Here is a 16,969-nt window from a genome sequence, read left to right on the forward strand (position 1 = left end):
TGATGAATCATCATCATCAAGAGGAATATAGTGCAGTTTTCGGGGGTTCCCTGGTGGCCTAGTGGTTAGGATTCCGGGCTTTCACTGCCGTGGCCTGGGTTCAATCCCTGGTTGGGGAACTGAGATCCTGCAAGCCATGCGGCACGGCCAAAAAAAAAAAAAGGAGTAATATGCACTTTTCGTTTTTTTTTTAATTTTTATTTGTTTTTTGGCTGTGTTGGGTCTCCGTTGCTGCACGTGGGCTTTTGCTAGTTGTGACGAGCGGGGGCTACTCTTCCTTGCGGTGCGCGGGCTTCTCATTGCAGTGGCTTCCCTTGTTGTAGAGCATAGGTTCTAGGCGCACAGGCTTCAGTAGTTGCAGCACGTGGGCTCAGTAGTTGTGGCATGCGGGCTTAGTTGCTCCACGGCATGTGGGATCTTCCCGGACCAGGGATTGAACCTGTGTCCCCTGCATTGGCAGGCAGATTCTTAACCACTGCGCCACCAGGGAAGTCCCCTGTAATGCACTTTTCAAAACGTGATCTCACTCGATTACATCTCAGAGTAACAAAATTAATGAAAGCCCCCCCCAAACACAAACATATTTAAACTCATGTGTGAATCAAAAGAAAATATGAAAGATGGACCATGGGTTCCAAGCTAGGTCAGAAGAAATGTAAGTACAGGGGGGTGAAAGGCAGTGAAAGTACAACAGGCTCAGTAGATTGAAGGTTGCAGTGAACTGGAAGGATCGTTGAGCTCTGTGTACAGAGGGAGTGAGCAAGGAAAGATTGGGGCACATGGATATAGAGTGGGGTCCTTGGATTTGAGATTATGGATGATAACAAGGTCCAGGGCATGATGTGCTGGCTGAGAAGGGGCAGAGAGAGGGTGAGAGAGGAGGTTAGGGAATGCAAAGGTCAGGAAATGGGAAGGATAGTGCAGGTGGATATTGAAAACACCAAGAAGGAACTTCCCTGCTGGCGCAGTGGTTAAGAATCCACCTGCCAATGCAGGGGACATGGGTTCGAGCCCTGCTCCAGGGAGATCCCACATGCCACAGAGCAACTAAGCCTGTGCGCCACAACTACTGAGCCTGCGCTCTAGAGCCCACGAGCCACAACTACTGAGCCCACGTGCCACAACTACTGAAGGCCACATGCCTAGAGCCCATGCTCCGCAACAAGAGAAGCCACCGCAATGAGAAACCCATGCACCACAACAAAGAGTAGGCCCCGCTCGCCGCAACTAGAGAAAGCCTGCGCACAGCAACGAAGACCCAATGCAGCCAAAAATAAATAAATAAAAATAAAATAAAATAAAAAATTAAAATTAAAAAAAAAAGAGAACACCAAGAATTCTGACGGGGTCGGTGCTAAAGTGACCATGAGCCAGGAGCTCTTCCTTGACCAGCGGCAGTATTGGCTGCTGACAGCAACTGCCAGCACCCGTGGGATCTTTTTCATTCTGGCCTGCACTCTGTCTGCCTCTAACACTGCAGTGAGCCACAGGGGAGATGGACACCCTTGTCCCCTTCTCCTCCAGCAGGGAACCCAGCTAGCACCTAACAGGTGGGCCCCTTGGGCCTTCTCATGCCCACTGCACACTGCTCGCAGATGGGGGCGCCATTCTCTGGAGTCCCTGCTTGTTGGACTCTGAACATACAGCAGGCTTCAGGACTCACTCCAGAAAATACTAAGGAAGCAGTTTCCCTCCTAGGAAGTGTGCTTCTCTACCTGTTCATATGCCCCCCTGCTGGGGAGACTTGGTACTTACCGAGGTATCAAACGTTCCTCCAGTATTAGGTGACCATTTGATGAGTTCAAGGGCTGAAATAAGTTTATGTGAAGAGGTGCTTAGGGCAGTATCTGTACGGATGTATTGCTGTGTTAGGGTGAGATGCTCTTTCCTCATTTTATGCACCATTTTATGCAGAGGCGAGATTCAAACCCAGGCTCGTATGACTGGAGTCTGAGTTTTTCACTAGGTGGTCTTTTCATGCATATGTCTCATTCTTCTAAGTCCTAAGTTCCTTGACAGGGACATATCTTTTTTTTTTTTTCTTTTATTTATTTATTTATTTTTGGCTGCGTTGGGTCTTCGTTGCTGTGCGCAGGCTTTCTCTAGTTGTGGCGAGCGGGGGCGCCTCTTTGTTGAGGTGCGCAGGCTTCTCATTGCGGTGGCTTCTCTTGTTGTGGAGCACGGGCTCTAGGCGTGTGGGCTTCAGTAGTTGCGGCACACAGGTTCAGTAGTTGTGGCTCGTGGGCTCTAGAGCGCAGGCTGAGTAGTTGTGGTGCACGGGCTTAGTTGCTCCGCGGCATGTGGGATCTTCCCGGATGAGGGCTCGAACCCATGTGCCCTGCATTGGCAGGCAGATTCTTAACCACTGCGCCACCAGGGAAGCCCTTTTTTTTTTTTTTAATTGAAGTATAGTTGAGTGTCTTAAACCCATTCTTGGGAGGCATACAGACCTGATATTCCCTTCAGCGGGTAGCACGAGCCCTGCCTAGAACCAGCATTCAGTAAATACGTGATGATGGGTAACTCAGGCCTTCTTCCCTCTGCTCTTCCTCTCTGGACCCTTCATTCCCGTTCATACCGCCCCCTGCCCCCAGTCCCACATGCCTCCCTGGGCCCTTCCTCTCACCAAGGAGACCTCTTCCCTCTAAAGATGCTGTAATTTATATTATTTAAGTTGACCATGAAGAGAGCTGGGTTTGTTTAACCCTAAGCAACGGCTCCTTACTAAGGAGATCAGTAAAATGAGACCCCAGGTCTCAAACATATTTTCAGCGAGGCTGTGCATTTGAAGTGAGGCCTGGCTTAGGGTATCTGGGAAGAATGCTGACTAGAAATGGCAGATGGCTGGGGACGAGGGACACTTCTGTGCCAGGAGCTCCTTTCTGGAGCACTTAACTGTTTATAACCCATGGCAAACAGCCTCGCGAGGCAGGCAGCGGTCACGGGGCTGGTGGGCGAGGCCGGCGGGTGATGTGTGGGCAGCGGTGTAGCCTTCTTCCTCCCCCATTTCCCCAGATCATCCTGAACTTCACGTCCATGGACCTGTACCGCAGCCGCCTGTGCTGGTACGACTACGTGGAGGTCCGAGACGGCTTCTGGAGGAAGGCGCCCCTCCGAGGTACCGGCACAGCCCCGCCTCTCCGCCTCCACAGCTGCGTCCTTCTTAGGACTACTCACATGACACGCTCTGCATCCTCCCCGCAACACCAGCACTTGGCTAAGGGCAGCACCCTAGCATGGGAACCAGGTGTCCTGGTATAGTCAGTGCTGCCAGCTCCATCACTAAATGTGTGACTTTGGGCAAGTCTCTTCCCCAGTCTGGACCTCAGGGTCCTCAGTACGGGCTTCCAGGCCTCCCTCAGAGGGTGGCTGTCAGTGTATAGGTGTGGGGAGTCACACAAGGTGACAGAGGGAGAGGGACAGGCCCGTCCTCTCAGCTCCAGGCTCTCTTCCTCATCTGGGCAATTTCAGAGGCTCCGTTTTCTGTCTACGAGATGTGGCCTGAGGGTGCCCACAATGCAGCCTGGTGCACCACAGAGGCCTACATTCCTGGCACGGTCGCCCAAACTTGTTTGCACAGGATGCTTTGTCTCAGGGGATAGGAGAGTGGGTAAGTGGGGGATGGATGGGTCAGAACCACAGGACAGAAGATGCTGTAATGGACACAGAGTTAGAGCCTGAGGAGCTACATGCATTCTCCTTCTTCGATCTGGATGTGAGCCTAAGTAGCTCAGGACCGCTCCTTAGCGTTAGAACTTTGTCTCACAGCCTCTGCCTGAAGCAGGCTGACAAATCCTCCTAACCATCTCTTTTTTTCCCCCAGTTTCTGATATTCAAATATTTCTTATTAGTCACCCAAAGCAGCTGTCATTACGACACTTCTTGCTACAGAAGTGTTAGCATTTCCAAGATTGCAGTTTCTTTCTTTCTTTTTTTTTTTTTTTGCAGTTTCTTTTTCATAACTTACATTCCTAGGGCAGCACCCTCTGTCCATTGCTGAAAGTTGGGAAACACCCATCTTATTACGAACACACAAATCATCCCTAGTCAATTCTTGACTACAAAGAATTCCACAGATGGCCAGCCTCATCTGCTTATGTGGATTCTTGTCAGGTTTTATTTCAAAGAGGATATTTTCTGACCCAGTCCCCAGCTTCTGGGATTTATTTGGGGTCCCATGGCATTCCCTGCATTTGAGCAAAAGAAAACTGTGTTTGTCTTTGGTTATTACTTGTTTGCGTGGAGAGCAAATAAGAAAGGATAAGTAGTGATGGTAATGCTCTTTTTAAAAAGTAAATAAAACACAGGTACCGTTGGTTAAGGTGAGGAGTCACCTTTCCTCCCAGAAACAGACTCCTATCCTTTCCCTCAAGGGCATGAAATCTTCTAGAGTGGACTCTGGCTCTTCAAGGCCAAACTGGACCTTGGACCAGATGCAGGCCAACTTGAATGTGTTTCAAGTGCAGACCAGGGCCAGAGCCCCCGAGCCCCTCAGAGAGGTGGGGAGGGCTTCCTGGAGGTGCAGCCCTGGTGCGGGAAGGGAGAGGGCCTTGCTTTGGGCCTCACTGCCCCCTGTCCGCGCCGTCTGTGCAGGCCGCTTCTGCGGGGGCAAACTCCCGGAGCCCATTGTCTCCACCGACAGCCGCCTCTGGGTTGAATTCCGCAGCAGCAGCAACTGGGTTGGGAAAGGCTTCTTTGCGGTCTATGAAGGTACCGAGGCAGGGGGACGGGGGAGTCAGAGGTGGGGTCCCTGGACACCCTAGAACCACTCCCTCCTGGCACCCCAGGGGCAAGGCCGAGGGCCCGTGAAGGAGGAAACAGAGATCCCACTGGGACTGGCCAGGACCAGGGGCACTGGGAAGCTGGGGATGTGGGTGGGCAGGGCTGGAAGAGGGGGTAGAGGGGCTTTCGAACATTGCAGAGCATTCTGACCAACATCTTCTTTTTCCCACCTCGTCCCCTGTCCCCAAAGCCATCTGTGGGGGAGATGTGAAAAAGGACAACGGCCACATCCAGTCGCCCAATTACCCAGACGACTACCGGCCCAGCAAAGTCTGCATCTGGCGGATCCAGGTGTCCGAGGGCTTCCATGTGGGCCTCACCTTCCAGTCCTTTGAGGTGGGTCAGAGACCCCCAGGACGGCCCACCTCCTGCGGGCTTCCGGGGCTTGGGTCTGGGCCCCCAGGGCTCCTCCTGCTGACGGAGCCCCCGACCCCCAGATTGAGCGCCACGACAGCTGCGCCTATGACTATCTGGAGGTGCGCGACGGGCACAGCGAGAGCAGCACCCTCGTCGGGCGCTACTGCGGCTATGAGAAGCCGGACGACATCAAGAGCACGTCCAGCCGCCTCTGGCTCAAGTTCGTCTCTGATGGGTCCATTAACAAAGCTGGCTTCGCCGTCAACTTTTTCAAAGGTGCCTCCTTCCCCGCTCCCCTACCCCGGCCCACTCCTGTGGCCAACCCACCTCCTTTGTTCCTTCTTTTTATTTTTTAAATTTTATTTGATTGTGGTAAGAACACTTAGCGTGAGATCTACGCTCGGAACACATCTAAGTGTACAGACCAGTATTGCTGACCAAGGCACAGCGCTGTGCACATCTCCTTGCTTGACGGAAACTTTATGCCCACTGATTCATAACTCCCCACCTCCCCCTCCCCCAGCCCTGGACACCCATCATTCCACTCTTTAAATTTATGAATTGGGCTATTTTAGATACCTCATGTAAGTGGAATCATGCAGAATTTGACTTTTTGGGACTGGCTTATTTTACTTAACATAATGTCCTGAAGGTTCATCCGTGTTATCGCATATGGCGGAATTTCCTTCTTTTTTAAGGCTGAATAGTATTCCACTGTGTGTCTGAACCACATTTCCTTTAGCCTCATCCATTGGTGGACACCTTGGCTATTGTGAATGGTGCTGCCATGGCTTCATTCGTTCCTCATTCACTCACTCAACACACTGTGAGGGATTCGTAGACCCTGGCGCCCTGCCCTTGAATTTATGGCCTAACTGGGCAGAAAAGGTCCCACTGAAAAGCTACATACCTCATTGAGTAAATGAAAAACGTAGGTAAAAGTAGCTGACACACGGTAGGTGCTCGACAGAGAATTGATATAACAATTCAGGAGTTGCCTTAAAGTCCAAAAGTTTGTACTGAAGGAATCTCAGTGAGATGTGCAGGCAGGAAGTACCGTAGGAGCTCAGGGAGGAGACAAGGCAGCGTGGACTTTTTATCGGCGTGACCCTGGGCATTGAGGGTGTTCTGCCCAAACCTCATTTCCTCGTCTGTAAGCTGGGCACAGTTACAGCCCCTCCATCACAGGCTTCATGTAGGGATTGAAGCAGAGGTGAAAGAATAGTACTCAGCCGGGGACGGCACATGAGAGGCCCCAGTGAATGGTGGTGGCCACCGGCCCAGCCAGTGTGGTCAGAAGGAAGGCTCCATGGGCCCACCTGTCCCCTCCTTCAGGGCACTGCCTGTCCCTTTAGGGTTGTCACAGACAGGATCCCCTGGGGACCGAGTGGGGTTCTGAGCAGGTCACAGCTGACTTCCTCCCCCTGCAATGGGACTGGGGGTGGTCCTAGGAGCCTGAGGGACCCTGGACTTGACTCTCAAGCAGAGGGCAGGAGCAGGGACCCAGGCCCCGGACTGGGAGTCCCTGACACCCTTTCCTTCCGACCGCAGAGGTGGACGAGTGCTCTCGGCCCAACCGTGGGGGCTGTGAGCAGCGGTGTCTCAACACCCTGGGCAGTTACAAGTGCAGCTGCGACCCTGGGTATGAGCTGGCCCCTGACAAGCGCCGCTGCGAGGGTAAGTGCCCCCAGGTTGCCCAGGACCTTGTTCCCTCTCCCACCCCAAACCCTCCAGCCCGGATCTCTTCTGCCCTTGGACAGACCCCTTTCCAGAAAAACTAGGATTCCCTGGCACTTTGGTCACTACTCATGGATAAGGAATACATTGTATGTTTCAATCCCCTGGAACACACTGTGACCAGGTGTGATGTACTCTGGTTTTGTTTTGTCTTCATTCTTGTTCTTCTTTTTAAATGCTGATCTTGACTGATTTCATCACCCACCAGAAGGTCATGACCCACAATTTGGAAACCACTGTTCTTAGAAAGGCACTGAGTTCCAGCCACTCATTATAAATATTCCCAGGAGGTAGTGAAACACTCTCTGGCTAACTGACTCCAGCTCAGCCTGATCTTGCTGCCCAGCTTCTCTCCACTCACCTCTGAGCAGCTCCCTCTCCCTCCGTGCCTCCCAGTCCCTGCCTCCTAGTCCTCCCTGCCTCCCTCCCAGCCCTCCTTCCAGTCTTCCTGGTCCTCCCTGCCCTCCTCTCAGTGCTCCCTGCCCTCCTCCCGGTCCTTCCTGCCCTCCTCGCGGTCCTCCCTGCCCTCCTCTCGGTCCTCCCTGCTCTCCTCCCAGTCCTCCCTGTCCTCCCGGTCCTCCCTGCCCTCCTCTTGGTCCTCCCTGCCCTCCTCTCGGTCCTCCCTGCTCTCCACTCGGTCCTCCCTGCCCTCCTCCCCATCCTCCCCATCCTCCCCCACAGCCCCATCCCCTCTGCCTCCCTCCCAGCGCCCCCTGCCCACTGGTACTGCCTTTCTGGAGCCCCTCACCCCACCCCCCCACCTCTAAGCAGACGCCTGGCCTGTTCTCTCGTAGAGAAAATTGAAGTGACCACACAACTCCTCCTACTCTGAAGACACCCCCCTCGCCCTGCCTCCTTCCCTTCTTCCGCATAGAGACCACACACAAGCCCCCCAGGCTGGGGGAACCCACAAACCCACTCCTCCTCCTTCATGCACCCCAGCCTGTGTCCATGCCCTTCTCTAGAGCCGGGACTCCTGGTGGGTGAAGCCACCTCCCTTGTCCCCCCAGCTGCCTGTGGTGGATTCCTCACCAAGCTCAATGGCTCCATCACCAGCCCGGGCTGGCCCAAGGAGTACCCCCCTAACAAAAACTGCATCTGGCAGCTGGTGGCGCCCACCCAGTACCGCATTTCCCTGCAGTTTGACTTCTTCGAGACCGAGGGCAATGATGTAAGTGCCCGCCTGGGGCTGAGGAGACACAGGGAGGTCTGAGGCATGCGAGCTCAGCCTGGTGCCTGCTTCCTACCCTCCGAAAGAAATACTCCAGGAATGTAGAGGCAGAGGGGGGTTCAGAGGAAGCAGGGGAGGCTCAGGGAGGAGGGCCTTGAAGGCCAGGGAGCACGTGGCACGTGGGAATGAAGGACGTGGAGTCCAGAATCCTGTGGGGAGAGGCAGGGCTGGGGGCTTGTGTGGGGAGCACAAGAGGAACTGATGGGGTGGGGTGGCACTTTTTGAATTGTTAGATGTGGCAAAGCAGGTAACTAAAGGCGAAAGGACCCACAGAACAGGGAGCCTCCTCAGGCGAGGGTGGTCAGGAGAGGCTTCCTGGAGGAGGTGGGCCTGGAGCTGCGCTGCCCCACAGGTGTGCAAGTATGACTTCGTGGAGGTGCGCAGCGGACTCACGGCCGACTCTAAGCTGCACGGCAAGTTCTGTGGCTCCGAGAAGCCCGAGGTCATCACCTCCCAGTACAACAACATGCGTGTGGAGTTCAAGTCCGACAACACAGTCTCCAAAAAGGGCTTCAAGGCCCACTTCTTCTCAGGTAACCCCGGACTCCCCAGCTCCGAGCCCCGCATCCCTTCCTTCCTGCCGCTGCACCCGTGTACTCTGCAGCCCCTCTGGTGTCGGGCAGCAGGGTCTGTCCCCTGCTCCCCGCACTGGCCCTCCACCACCAGGACAGCCCTCCCCGCCTGAACCCCGCTATTCCTGAGCCCTCAAGGCTGTATGGGAGCCGACCTGAGGCCAGGCAGGACATAGGCCTGCAGAAAGGAAGGGAGAGGGCGCTCCAGGCCTCAGGGGCCGCCAGCCAAGACCCGAGAGAGGTCAGGCCCTGGGAACAGGGAGTTCAGTGAGGCCGGGCACTGCCGCATGCAGAAGAGGAGGGCGTTTGCATTGGACTCTGGGGCAGATTATCTGGCAGCGGCTGGATCTTTCATCAGAACCTGCACACACCAAATGGGGTCATGCCGGGGCCTTCAGAAACGATGAGGAGCCTCCCTTCCCTCAACCCCAAAGCCTTCCCATTCCCCCGAGGCCCACGGTGGGGGACTCAGATCCAGCCAGCACATGTCTGTTGACAGCTGCCCCATGTAAGGCTAGGGGTCGAGTCCCTTTGAGGGCCCCATCTCCGGGCAGACAGGAGGCCATGGGCTGGCTGGAGCAGACAGTTTGTCGGGAAGCAGCCCAGGGATCTTCATCCCCAGCACACCTGGTGGGCCAGGCATGGGCGGCAGGAAGCCCAGAAGCCTCCGGCCGGGTCCACGCTGCCTTCCTTCTCCCCTCCTTTGCCCAGGGTCCTGCATCCTCAAGTCCCCTATGTGGCCGCCCTGCACCCTCGCCTGCCCCACTGGATGCCATGCACTGCCCCTGTGCACTGGTTCCCTGCTTGGTACTGCCAGCCACCCCGCTCTGCTTTCAGTGCCTCACAGCCCCTGCCCCACTGCTGGCTGAGACCCTTGCAATGCGACTCCCTCTCTTCCCTGGGCCCACCTGGAACCCGTGTAAGGTGCTCACCAGAGGGCTGAGGGGACGTAACATCTACTCAGGGATGGGCTCGGCGCCGGGGAAACCATTACCTGCTTACTCTTGTCTCTTCCTGCCCTTCTGTTGCTCCAGTCTTGCGGGGGTGGGCACGGAGGGGGACCAGCACCACATCTGTCAGACCTAGAGCCCAGGGCTCTCCACCCACGGTTACTGCCCTGCCCTGGCCCAACACCGTGCTACCCTCAGCCCACCCTCAGCTCTGCACAGACGCGTGCGCACACACACGCACACACACACCTGCACATGCACACTTGCACTGTGCCTTCTCACAAGAAACCTGCAGAGGACCCTCACCGCTGGGCATCAAGGTTCAGCCCTCAGGGTCCAGGGCATCTGACTCTGACCCCCCAGGAGGGGGGCTATTTGGACTTTTGGGACACCCAGCGAGGAGACCATAAGGCAAGAAGAAGAGAGAGCCTGAAGACCTTCAGTGTGACCCCAGCCACCTTCCGGGGCATTTGGCACTGGAGGGTGAGTGCCATCTCCTTGTCCCAGCCCGTGTCCACTCCCTGCTCCTGCCCCTCCTGCAACCTGCATCCCTGGCTCCCAGGAGAGGCTGCCCCCAACCATGGCAGAGCCCCTCTCCGGGCACTAAAGCAGCCCTTTCTCAGGGCTCACAGCTCTCAATACTGCACTCAGCACTCACTCACCCACTCACTCGTTCATTGGGCAAGTATTTATTTTACCCCTACAATGTGCCAGGCACTGTACTCGGTTTCTGTGGTGCAAATATGACGAAGGCATGGGGGTCAATTTCAGGACAGTCTTTGCTCATTCCATGAGCTGGGACTCCTGAAGCTCCCAGCATAGTCATCAGTGAGTTACTCGGTGAAACCCCAGGATGGGTTGTAGGGTGCCCATCACCCCCACATTCTCACAGGGCTTGTGCAAAGGCAGCTTCCACAGGGCCCTCTGTCAGGGTCCCTCACGATGCTCTAACTGAGGAGACCTGGGGAAGGACTTGGGGACTCCACCTCTTGACCTTGGGTTGTTTGGGTCCCACGGGGTCTGGCTCACCTGAGAGTGGATTGGAGAAGCAGGGCCATCTGGGAGCCAGTGCTCCAGCCCTCGGGGCCCTCTCCCAAGGGAGACCCGGAACAGGGCCACCGTTGTCACAGACTCCACCTGGCCATGTGAATGTCAGCAGGCATCTTTCTACCTCGGGCTCATCTCTGGAATTCTGTGTGTCCACTCCCCTTCCCTGAATGCCTGCCTCCGTTCCAGGCACACAGTACCCAAAATGACCATGTAGAGAGTGGAGAATGTGTGTGACGTATCCGTGCCTGTGACCACGTGTCCCTCTGTGTGTCAGTTTCTGTGTTCATGGGAGAGCGCATGTGCAGATCCACCCGAATGGGAGCAGCTGCGCCTGCGAGCCCTCCTGAGTCCGCAGTGGCCTGCTGACGAGCCCGTGGTCTCTGCATCCACGTGTGTCTCTGTTTGTACCTGTGCCTGTGTGTTTGTGCCTGCGCATGCTTCCTCACGCACAGGGAGTGAGCCAGCGGCATCTATCCCTGTGTGCAGGTGTACACAGGTGGCTGATGGCTGATGTGTGTGAGTGTGGTGTCTGTGTGTGAGGGGCTGATGTGTATCCTGTGCATGTGTTTGTGTGTGTGTGTGTGTGTGTGTGTGTGTGTGTCAACCTGTGGGTCAGTGTCTGTGCTGCCATGTCGGGACGACGGTACAGGGTGAGGGATAATAGGTCTGTGGGTGTGTTGGCGTGAGTGTGTGTCTGTGTCTGTAACACACTCTGTAGTTGCAGCACCAGGGGAGAGAGCCGAGCTCTGGATGAGGCCCCCTTCCCCTGGACTGCTCCCCTGTGCTAGAGACTCTACGTCTCCTTCCCCAGCGTGCGGGCCTCATTCCCACCCCCAAGGCCTTCTCCCTGCCGCAGGCTTCCTCCCGTCTGTCCCCTGTCGCTGTGCCTCCTCCCACCCGCTGCCCCTCCGTGGCCTGGCTGCTCCGGACATGGCCATCCTGCATGTGTGTCCCGCTGCCCCCCACCCCGCGCTGCCCGTGGACCCCCCTCGGAGCCGGGCCTGGTTTTCACTGCTCTCCCTCCCTGGCCCCCGCCCTCCACCCGCACCCCTTGGTCCCTTTTCTCCTTCTCTCTCTCGTTTCAGAAAAGAGGCCAGCTCTGCAGCCCCCCCGGGGACGGCCCCACCAGCTCAAATTCCGAGTGCAGAAAAGAAACCGGACCCCCCAGTGAGGCCCGCCTGGCCTCCCGGACCCTTTGTTACTCAGGAACCTCACCTTGGACGGAATGGGCTGGGGGCTCTGCTGCCGCCCACCCCGACCTCCGCTCTGCCATGCCGGCCCGGCTCCCTCCGGCCGGACAGAACTGGTGCTCTCCTCGCCCCCGCCCCCCCTCACGTGGACAGGGGACCCTCCCTGCCTCCCGCCCCTCCCATTTTGATGGTGTCTGTGACATTTCCTGTTGTGAAGTAAAAGAGGGACCCCTGCGTCCTGCTCCTTTCTCTTGCAGTCTGCTTGTCCGTGTGTCTATTTTTCCACTTGTCCGTCTGTCCAGTAAGCAGGTAATGGTAGAGGGTTCCCATGCTGGTCAGCTCCAGACCCCAGCCTCCCTCCGTCCACTTCTCCTTTCTCTCCGCACAGCTGGGCCCCCCTCAGCCGCCTCCGCTTGATGCAGTGCCCTGGACCCCCACCATCGCCTTGACCTCCGCTCCCCACCCCGCCTGTGGGGGGGCGGGGGGAGGGCGAGGTGGACGCCCAGCCAGTCCTCCCACTTCCCCTGGGGTGACGCAGCCCTCAGCCCCACACAGACCAGTCTGCCCTTGCTTGTTCCCCCTGCAGACAAGGACGAGTGCTCCAAGGATAACGGCGGCTGCCAGCAAGACTGCGTCAACACCTTCGGCAGCTATGAGTGTCAGTGTCGCAGTGGCTTCGTCCTCCACGACAACAAGCACGACTGCAAGGAAGGTAAGCGCTGCCAGAGGCCCCGGGCACCTCCCGCTGCCCACGGCCTGGGGCCTGAAGGACCGAGGCTGGGGAGCGGGCTCAGAGGTGCCATCTCCTTCGGCCTCTCTTTGGACTCGAGAAGCTGAGTGACCTCTGAGGTCACCTTGTTTTGCCTCCCGCCTAGTGCACGGACCCCCCCCCCAGCAATATCCAAGCCACACACACTTCTGGAGAGGAGGGGCTGCCCCCAGGCCCCATTGTTAGGCTGCTTTGGTAATTAGCACTCCTTAAAGTCCACGTCCAAGTCTTTCTCTTTGTCCGACCTCCCTCTGTCAGGGAGGCGAGCTGGGACAGTGGTGAAGAGCACAGACTCTGGTGCCAGGCTGCCTGGCGCAGCCCTACCACTTAGCCAGCCACGTGCCCTTGAGCAGCTGACTTCCTTTCTCCGCACCTGGGTTTGCTCACGAGTGACTGCTGGATGGCACCAGCACCCTCCTCCTAGGGGCGGGGCGCTGTGATGTGCTCCGAGCAGTGCCTGGCTCATAGCAAGCAGTCACGTATGTCACTGTTATTGGTCACATCTCTGACCCCTGGGGACACCCAGAACAGGGCTGCTGCCTCCCTGACATTGAAGCCCTGCAGATCCTTGGAAACAGCTCTCAGGTCATTGCCCATATCACATGATACCTCTCTGGATGCAATACAACCCTGGCCTGCTCCCTGTTGTTGATTCCACTGTGGCCCGTGCCTGCTGGGGATGTACTACCGCAGCAGCACAATGTAGACTCGCCTCTGACACTGAGAGTCTGTGTGCCGTTGGGTGAGTCATTTCGGCTCTCTGAGCTTCAATTGCCTCACCCATGAGATCGTCCTAAGCTTTAGAGCCCTTGCTTTGACCACTTAGCACAGTGCCTGGCAAATGCCTCTTCTCACCATTACTAGGTGGACAACCAAAGTATCAGCAAATAAACTGCCGACTAGAATAAACAGAGGTGAAGCACCCAACAGACATTCCAGGGCTTCCATCCCCATCGCTTCAGGCTCTCCAAATATAGAGCACCTGACTCATGGAGCCCCCATATCTTTTAGCTAGGGGAGACCTTCTTCTGATGTTATCTAAACTGCATGCCATCTCTGTACTCTCTATGAAAAACAGGGTTTTGCTAAAGAACCCTCAGCATTGACATCAACAAGACAGCAGGAGCAGGTGTAAACTTCCTGGGAAGATGGCCTGTGTGTAGCTCCGATTCACTTTAGAAGAACTCATCGTTCCTTACTCAGTGCTAGGCTAGTAACAAATCAGTATTTCCTGACGCCCTGCGGAGGGTGTAGGTCTGTGCAAAGTTCTGTAGGGGGTTCAAGAGGGGATCCCTCTCCTCCCGAGGAGACTGCAGAGTAGCTGGGGAGAGAAGTGGGCATGGAAGGAGAAATTAGAGGGTGGGGAAAACTGGTGTAAAAATGGGGTGGGGGGCAGTGAGTGTGGACATGGGAAGCTGAAGACGGGTGATGGAAGCAGTTCATAGCTCAAACGTGGAGGCCAGGAGCTCCACCTGCCTCCACCCAGGCCGCTGGGCGGCCTGCGAGGGCACTGCCCCTCTGGACCCTGGCGGCTGTGCCTTCATCCTGTGAGCCTCTGACTATAGGCACAACTGTTGGGCCTGCACCCCACCCGCCCCTTTCTCCTCCCCAGTCCAGCAGTGCACTGGCTTTTCCTCAGAGAGACCTGTCAGATTGGATGATAACGAATAAGGAGCATCAGCCTTGGAGTTTGTGAGGCCATGCTGTTCCGAGGCAGAAGGCAGATTGCAGTGGATCAAGGAGCCATGAGTAGTGAGAACATGGTGTAGCAAGTTTTCTTGAAGACAAGGAGAGAGTTGTTTCAGAATGGGCAAAGCGTAGGAAGGTTCGTGGGCTGGCCGAGCTGGCAGAGGGAGTGAGCGCGGGTAATGTGTGATATGAGGGTCCCCAGATGGTGGGCAGCAATGAGCTCCAGCTCAAGGAAGGAAAATCCATTCCTGCCCAGGAGGAGTGGCACCTTCTCTAAGACAAGGCAGGAGGGAAGGTGAGCGGGGAAGGTGAGTTTGCAGGTAGGGGTTGGGAAGTTGAAGTTGTTCATAGTTGAGGGCCCTGCTTTTCTCCAGGAGGCAGGAGGTGAGGTGGTCTGCTGGGAGCGGGGCTGGGAGTTGAGGAGAGGGCCGAAGGTTTGGAGCTGTAGCTGAGGAGGTGAGAGATGGAGCTGGTGAAGGACGAATCCAAAGAATATCAAGGGGTGGGGGCCCAGCCACGCTTGGAGACCACGAATGGGGTTTTCCAAGATGGTGCAGCTCAAGCGTGGCCCTTGATGAGCAGCTGGGGTGATGGGCCACATGGTCCAGCTGATAGAGAAACAAGTTAAGTCAACCCAGGCGGAAGTATTGGGAGGAAGTGGAAGGATCGAGGCCATCGAGGTCTCTCTAAAGCTGAAGAGGTGTTAGGGAAAGGGAGGGCCTGAGCGCCCTGGAAGAACGGGAGGTGGCCACTGCGAGGGTGATGTGTTTGTAGCATCGAGAATTGGAGGGTGATGGTGAAGCCTTGGTGGTGAGAGGTGAGAACCCATAGAGCTGAGAAGGTCAGGGGCAAGAGGCCAGCATGTGGGTGGACCATCCATGTGTTTGTTGACATCACCTAGGATGGTGGCAGGAGTGGCGTGGAGAGAACTGAGTCAGGTGCCAAAGTCTTCTGTGGATGTGGAAGCGTGGCAGGAGATCAGAGGATGTCAGCTTCGTGGAGGGCAGAGGTGGTATGGCCAAATGGCCTCAAAGGTCCAGGAGTGTACACGGGGCGCCTGGGAGGGCTGCTTCCATGGATGGTGCCAGGTGAGGTCCAGCTTGGAACCAAGCAGCTAGATTTCCCCGGGCTGGGTGACTGAATGGAAAAGAAGTAATGTGAGCTTTCGTTCCATTTCTAAGTGGGGAACAAGAGAAGCAAGAAAGGAGGAGGAGGGGAGGGAGGGGCTTCTTCCTTCCTTTCTTCACAGGGACCATTGGAGCACTGGGGTCCCTGCTGATCCCCTTCCCCTCACTCACCTCTCCACAGCCGGCTGTGACCACAGGGTGACATCCACCAGTGGCACCATCACCAGCCCCAACTGGCCTGACAAATACCCCAGCAAGAAGGAGTGTACCTGGGCCATCTCTAGCACCCCCGGGCACCGGGTCAAGCTGGTAAGGTGCCCACTCCCCACCCCGCTCCTCTGTGCCATCTGCCCATCACCTATTTCCTGTCAGCTCCAAAGCCCCATGTCACTCAGAGCACTGCTCAGGGCCATGCAGGCTGCAGGCTGGTGGCCTGGCTGAGCCCACAGGGCTGCCATCCCTGTGAGAAGCCCAAGTCTGGTATGGACAGAGGCCCTTTCCCAGCATACAGTGGGTTTGTACCTGCCATCACCTCATTCCTAGGTCCTCCCCGTCTCCCATCCACCAGCAGTGGCCACTGCCCTGGTGTCCATGAACTGGGGTCCAGGGGCCTTGGTTTGGTGCCACCTGTTGCCCACGCCTCCTGCCCCCGGCCACATAATTCCTAATTCGCTGTCCTCCCTCATGCCCTCCAGACCTTCATGGAGATGGACATCGAGTCCCAGCCTGAGTGTGCCTATGACCACCTGGAGGTGTACGACGGGCGTGACGCCAAGGCCCCCGTCCTGGGTCGCTTCTGCGGGAGCAAGAAGCCCGAGCCCGTCCTGGCCACGGGCAACCGCATGTTCCTGCGCTTCTACTCTGACAACTCCGTGCAGAGGAAGGGCTTCCAGGCGTCCCACTCCACAGGTGAGCCCACCGCAGGCCAGGGCAGGAGCAGCCGGTGCCCTGTGTGGTCATTTGTCCTGGAGGCCTCTGCTGATCCTGGTCTCAAAGGCAGGCCCTGGGCTCCAGTCGGACGTTTACAAAGAGCTCCTGAAGACACAGACAGGCCCAGCCCCTGGCCGGGTGGAGAGACAGCATGTCCTGAAGGCCAGACCAGAGGGGCAGAGAGTCAGCCTCCTGGGCCAGGGAGAGGAGGTCCTGATTAGGGGTGCGAAGGTCCGAAAACAGGGCAGTGACAGCAGTGCGTAGAGAACCAGAGATGGGGAGGGAATCCCCTGGAGTCCCCAGAGGTAGGACACTTGACTGTGCAGTAGGCCACCCACATTCCACCCCCCCAGATTCACGCGTTCATTCATTCCACAGACATTTGTTAACACGTGGCAGGTACGCGGCAGCATCCTAAGTGCGGGTCACAAAATGAACGAAGCAGACAAACCTCTCAGTCCTTGAGGGGTTTACTCTGCATTTACTTGTTCGTTTATTCAACAACCTTCTACTGAGCCCTGGCCCCCTGCAGGAGACTCAGAGGGGCACAGAGAGATGAATCAGGCGTAAGCCCTTCACCCTGCC

General features: G+C 56.6%; 1 protein-coding gene across 5 annotated transcripts in view; it reads left to right on the forward strand.

Annotated features, from left to right (window-relative positions):
* BMP1 (bone morphogenetic protein 1) overlaps nt 1-16,969 on the forward strand; it is a 40,014-nt gene that overhangs the window by 19,094 nt on the left and 3,951 nt on the right. The window contains exons 9-18 of one of the 5 annotated variants that reach the window (XM_061200676.1): nt 3,016-3,118; nt 4,594-4,710; nt 4,973-5,118; nt 5,220-5,415; nt 6,691-6,816; nt 7,842-8,047; nt 8,460-8,640; nt 12,456-12,581; nt 15,636-15,763; nt 16,150-16,363. In XM_061200676.1, coding sequence (XP_061056659.1) covers nt 3,016-3,118; nt 4,594-4,710; nt 4,973-5,118; nt 5,220-5,415; nt 6,691-6,816; nt 7,842-8,047; nt 8,460-8,640; nt 12,456-12,581; nt 15,636-15,763; nt 16,150-16,363 — 1,543 coding nt within the window. Of the gene's footprint in view, nt 1-3,015; nt 3,119-4,593; nt 4,711-4,972; nt 5,119-5,219; nt 5,416-6,690; nt 6,817-7,841; nt 8,048-8,459; nt 8,641-9,713; nt 10,113-11,764; nt 11,940-12,455; nt 12,582-15,635; nt 15,764-16,149; nt 16,364-16,969 lie in introns of those variants that run through there. The other 4 variants (XM_061200677.1, XR_009702102.1, XR_009702101.1 and 1 more) reach the window with 4 other exon arrangements.

The sequence above is a fragment of the Eubalaena glacialis genome, chromosome 9 (genome assembly GCF_028564815.1).
Source record: "Eubalaena glacialis isolate mEubGla1 chromosome 9, mEubGla1.1.hap2.+ XY, whole genome shotgun sequence".
NCBI lineage: Eukaryota > Metazoa > Chordata > Mammalia > Artiodactyla > Balaenidae > Eubalaena > Eubalaena glacialis.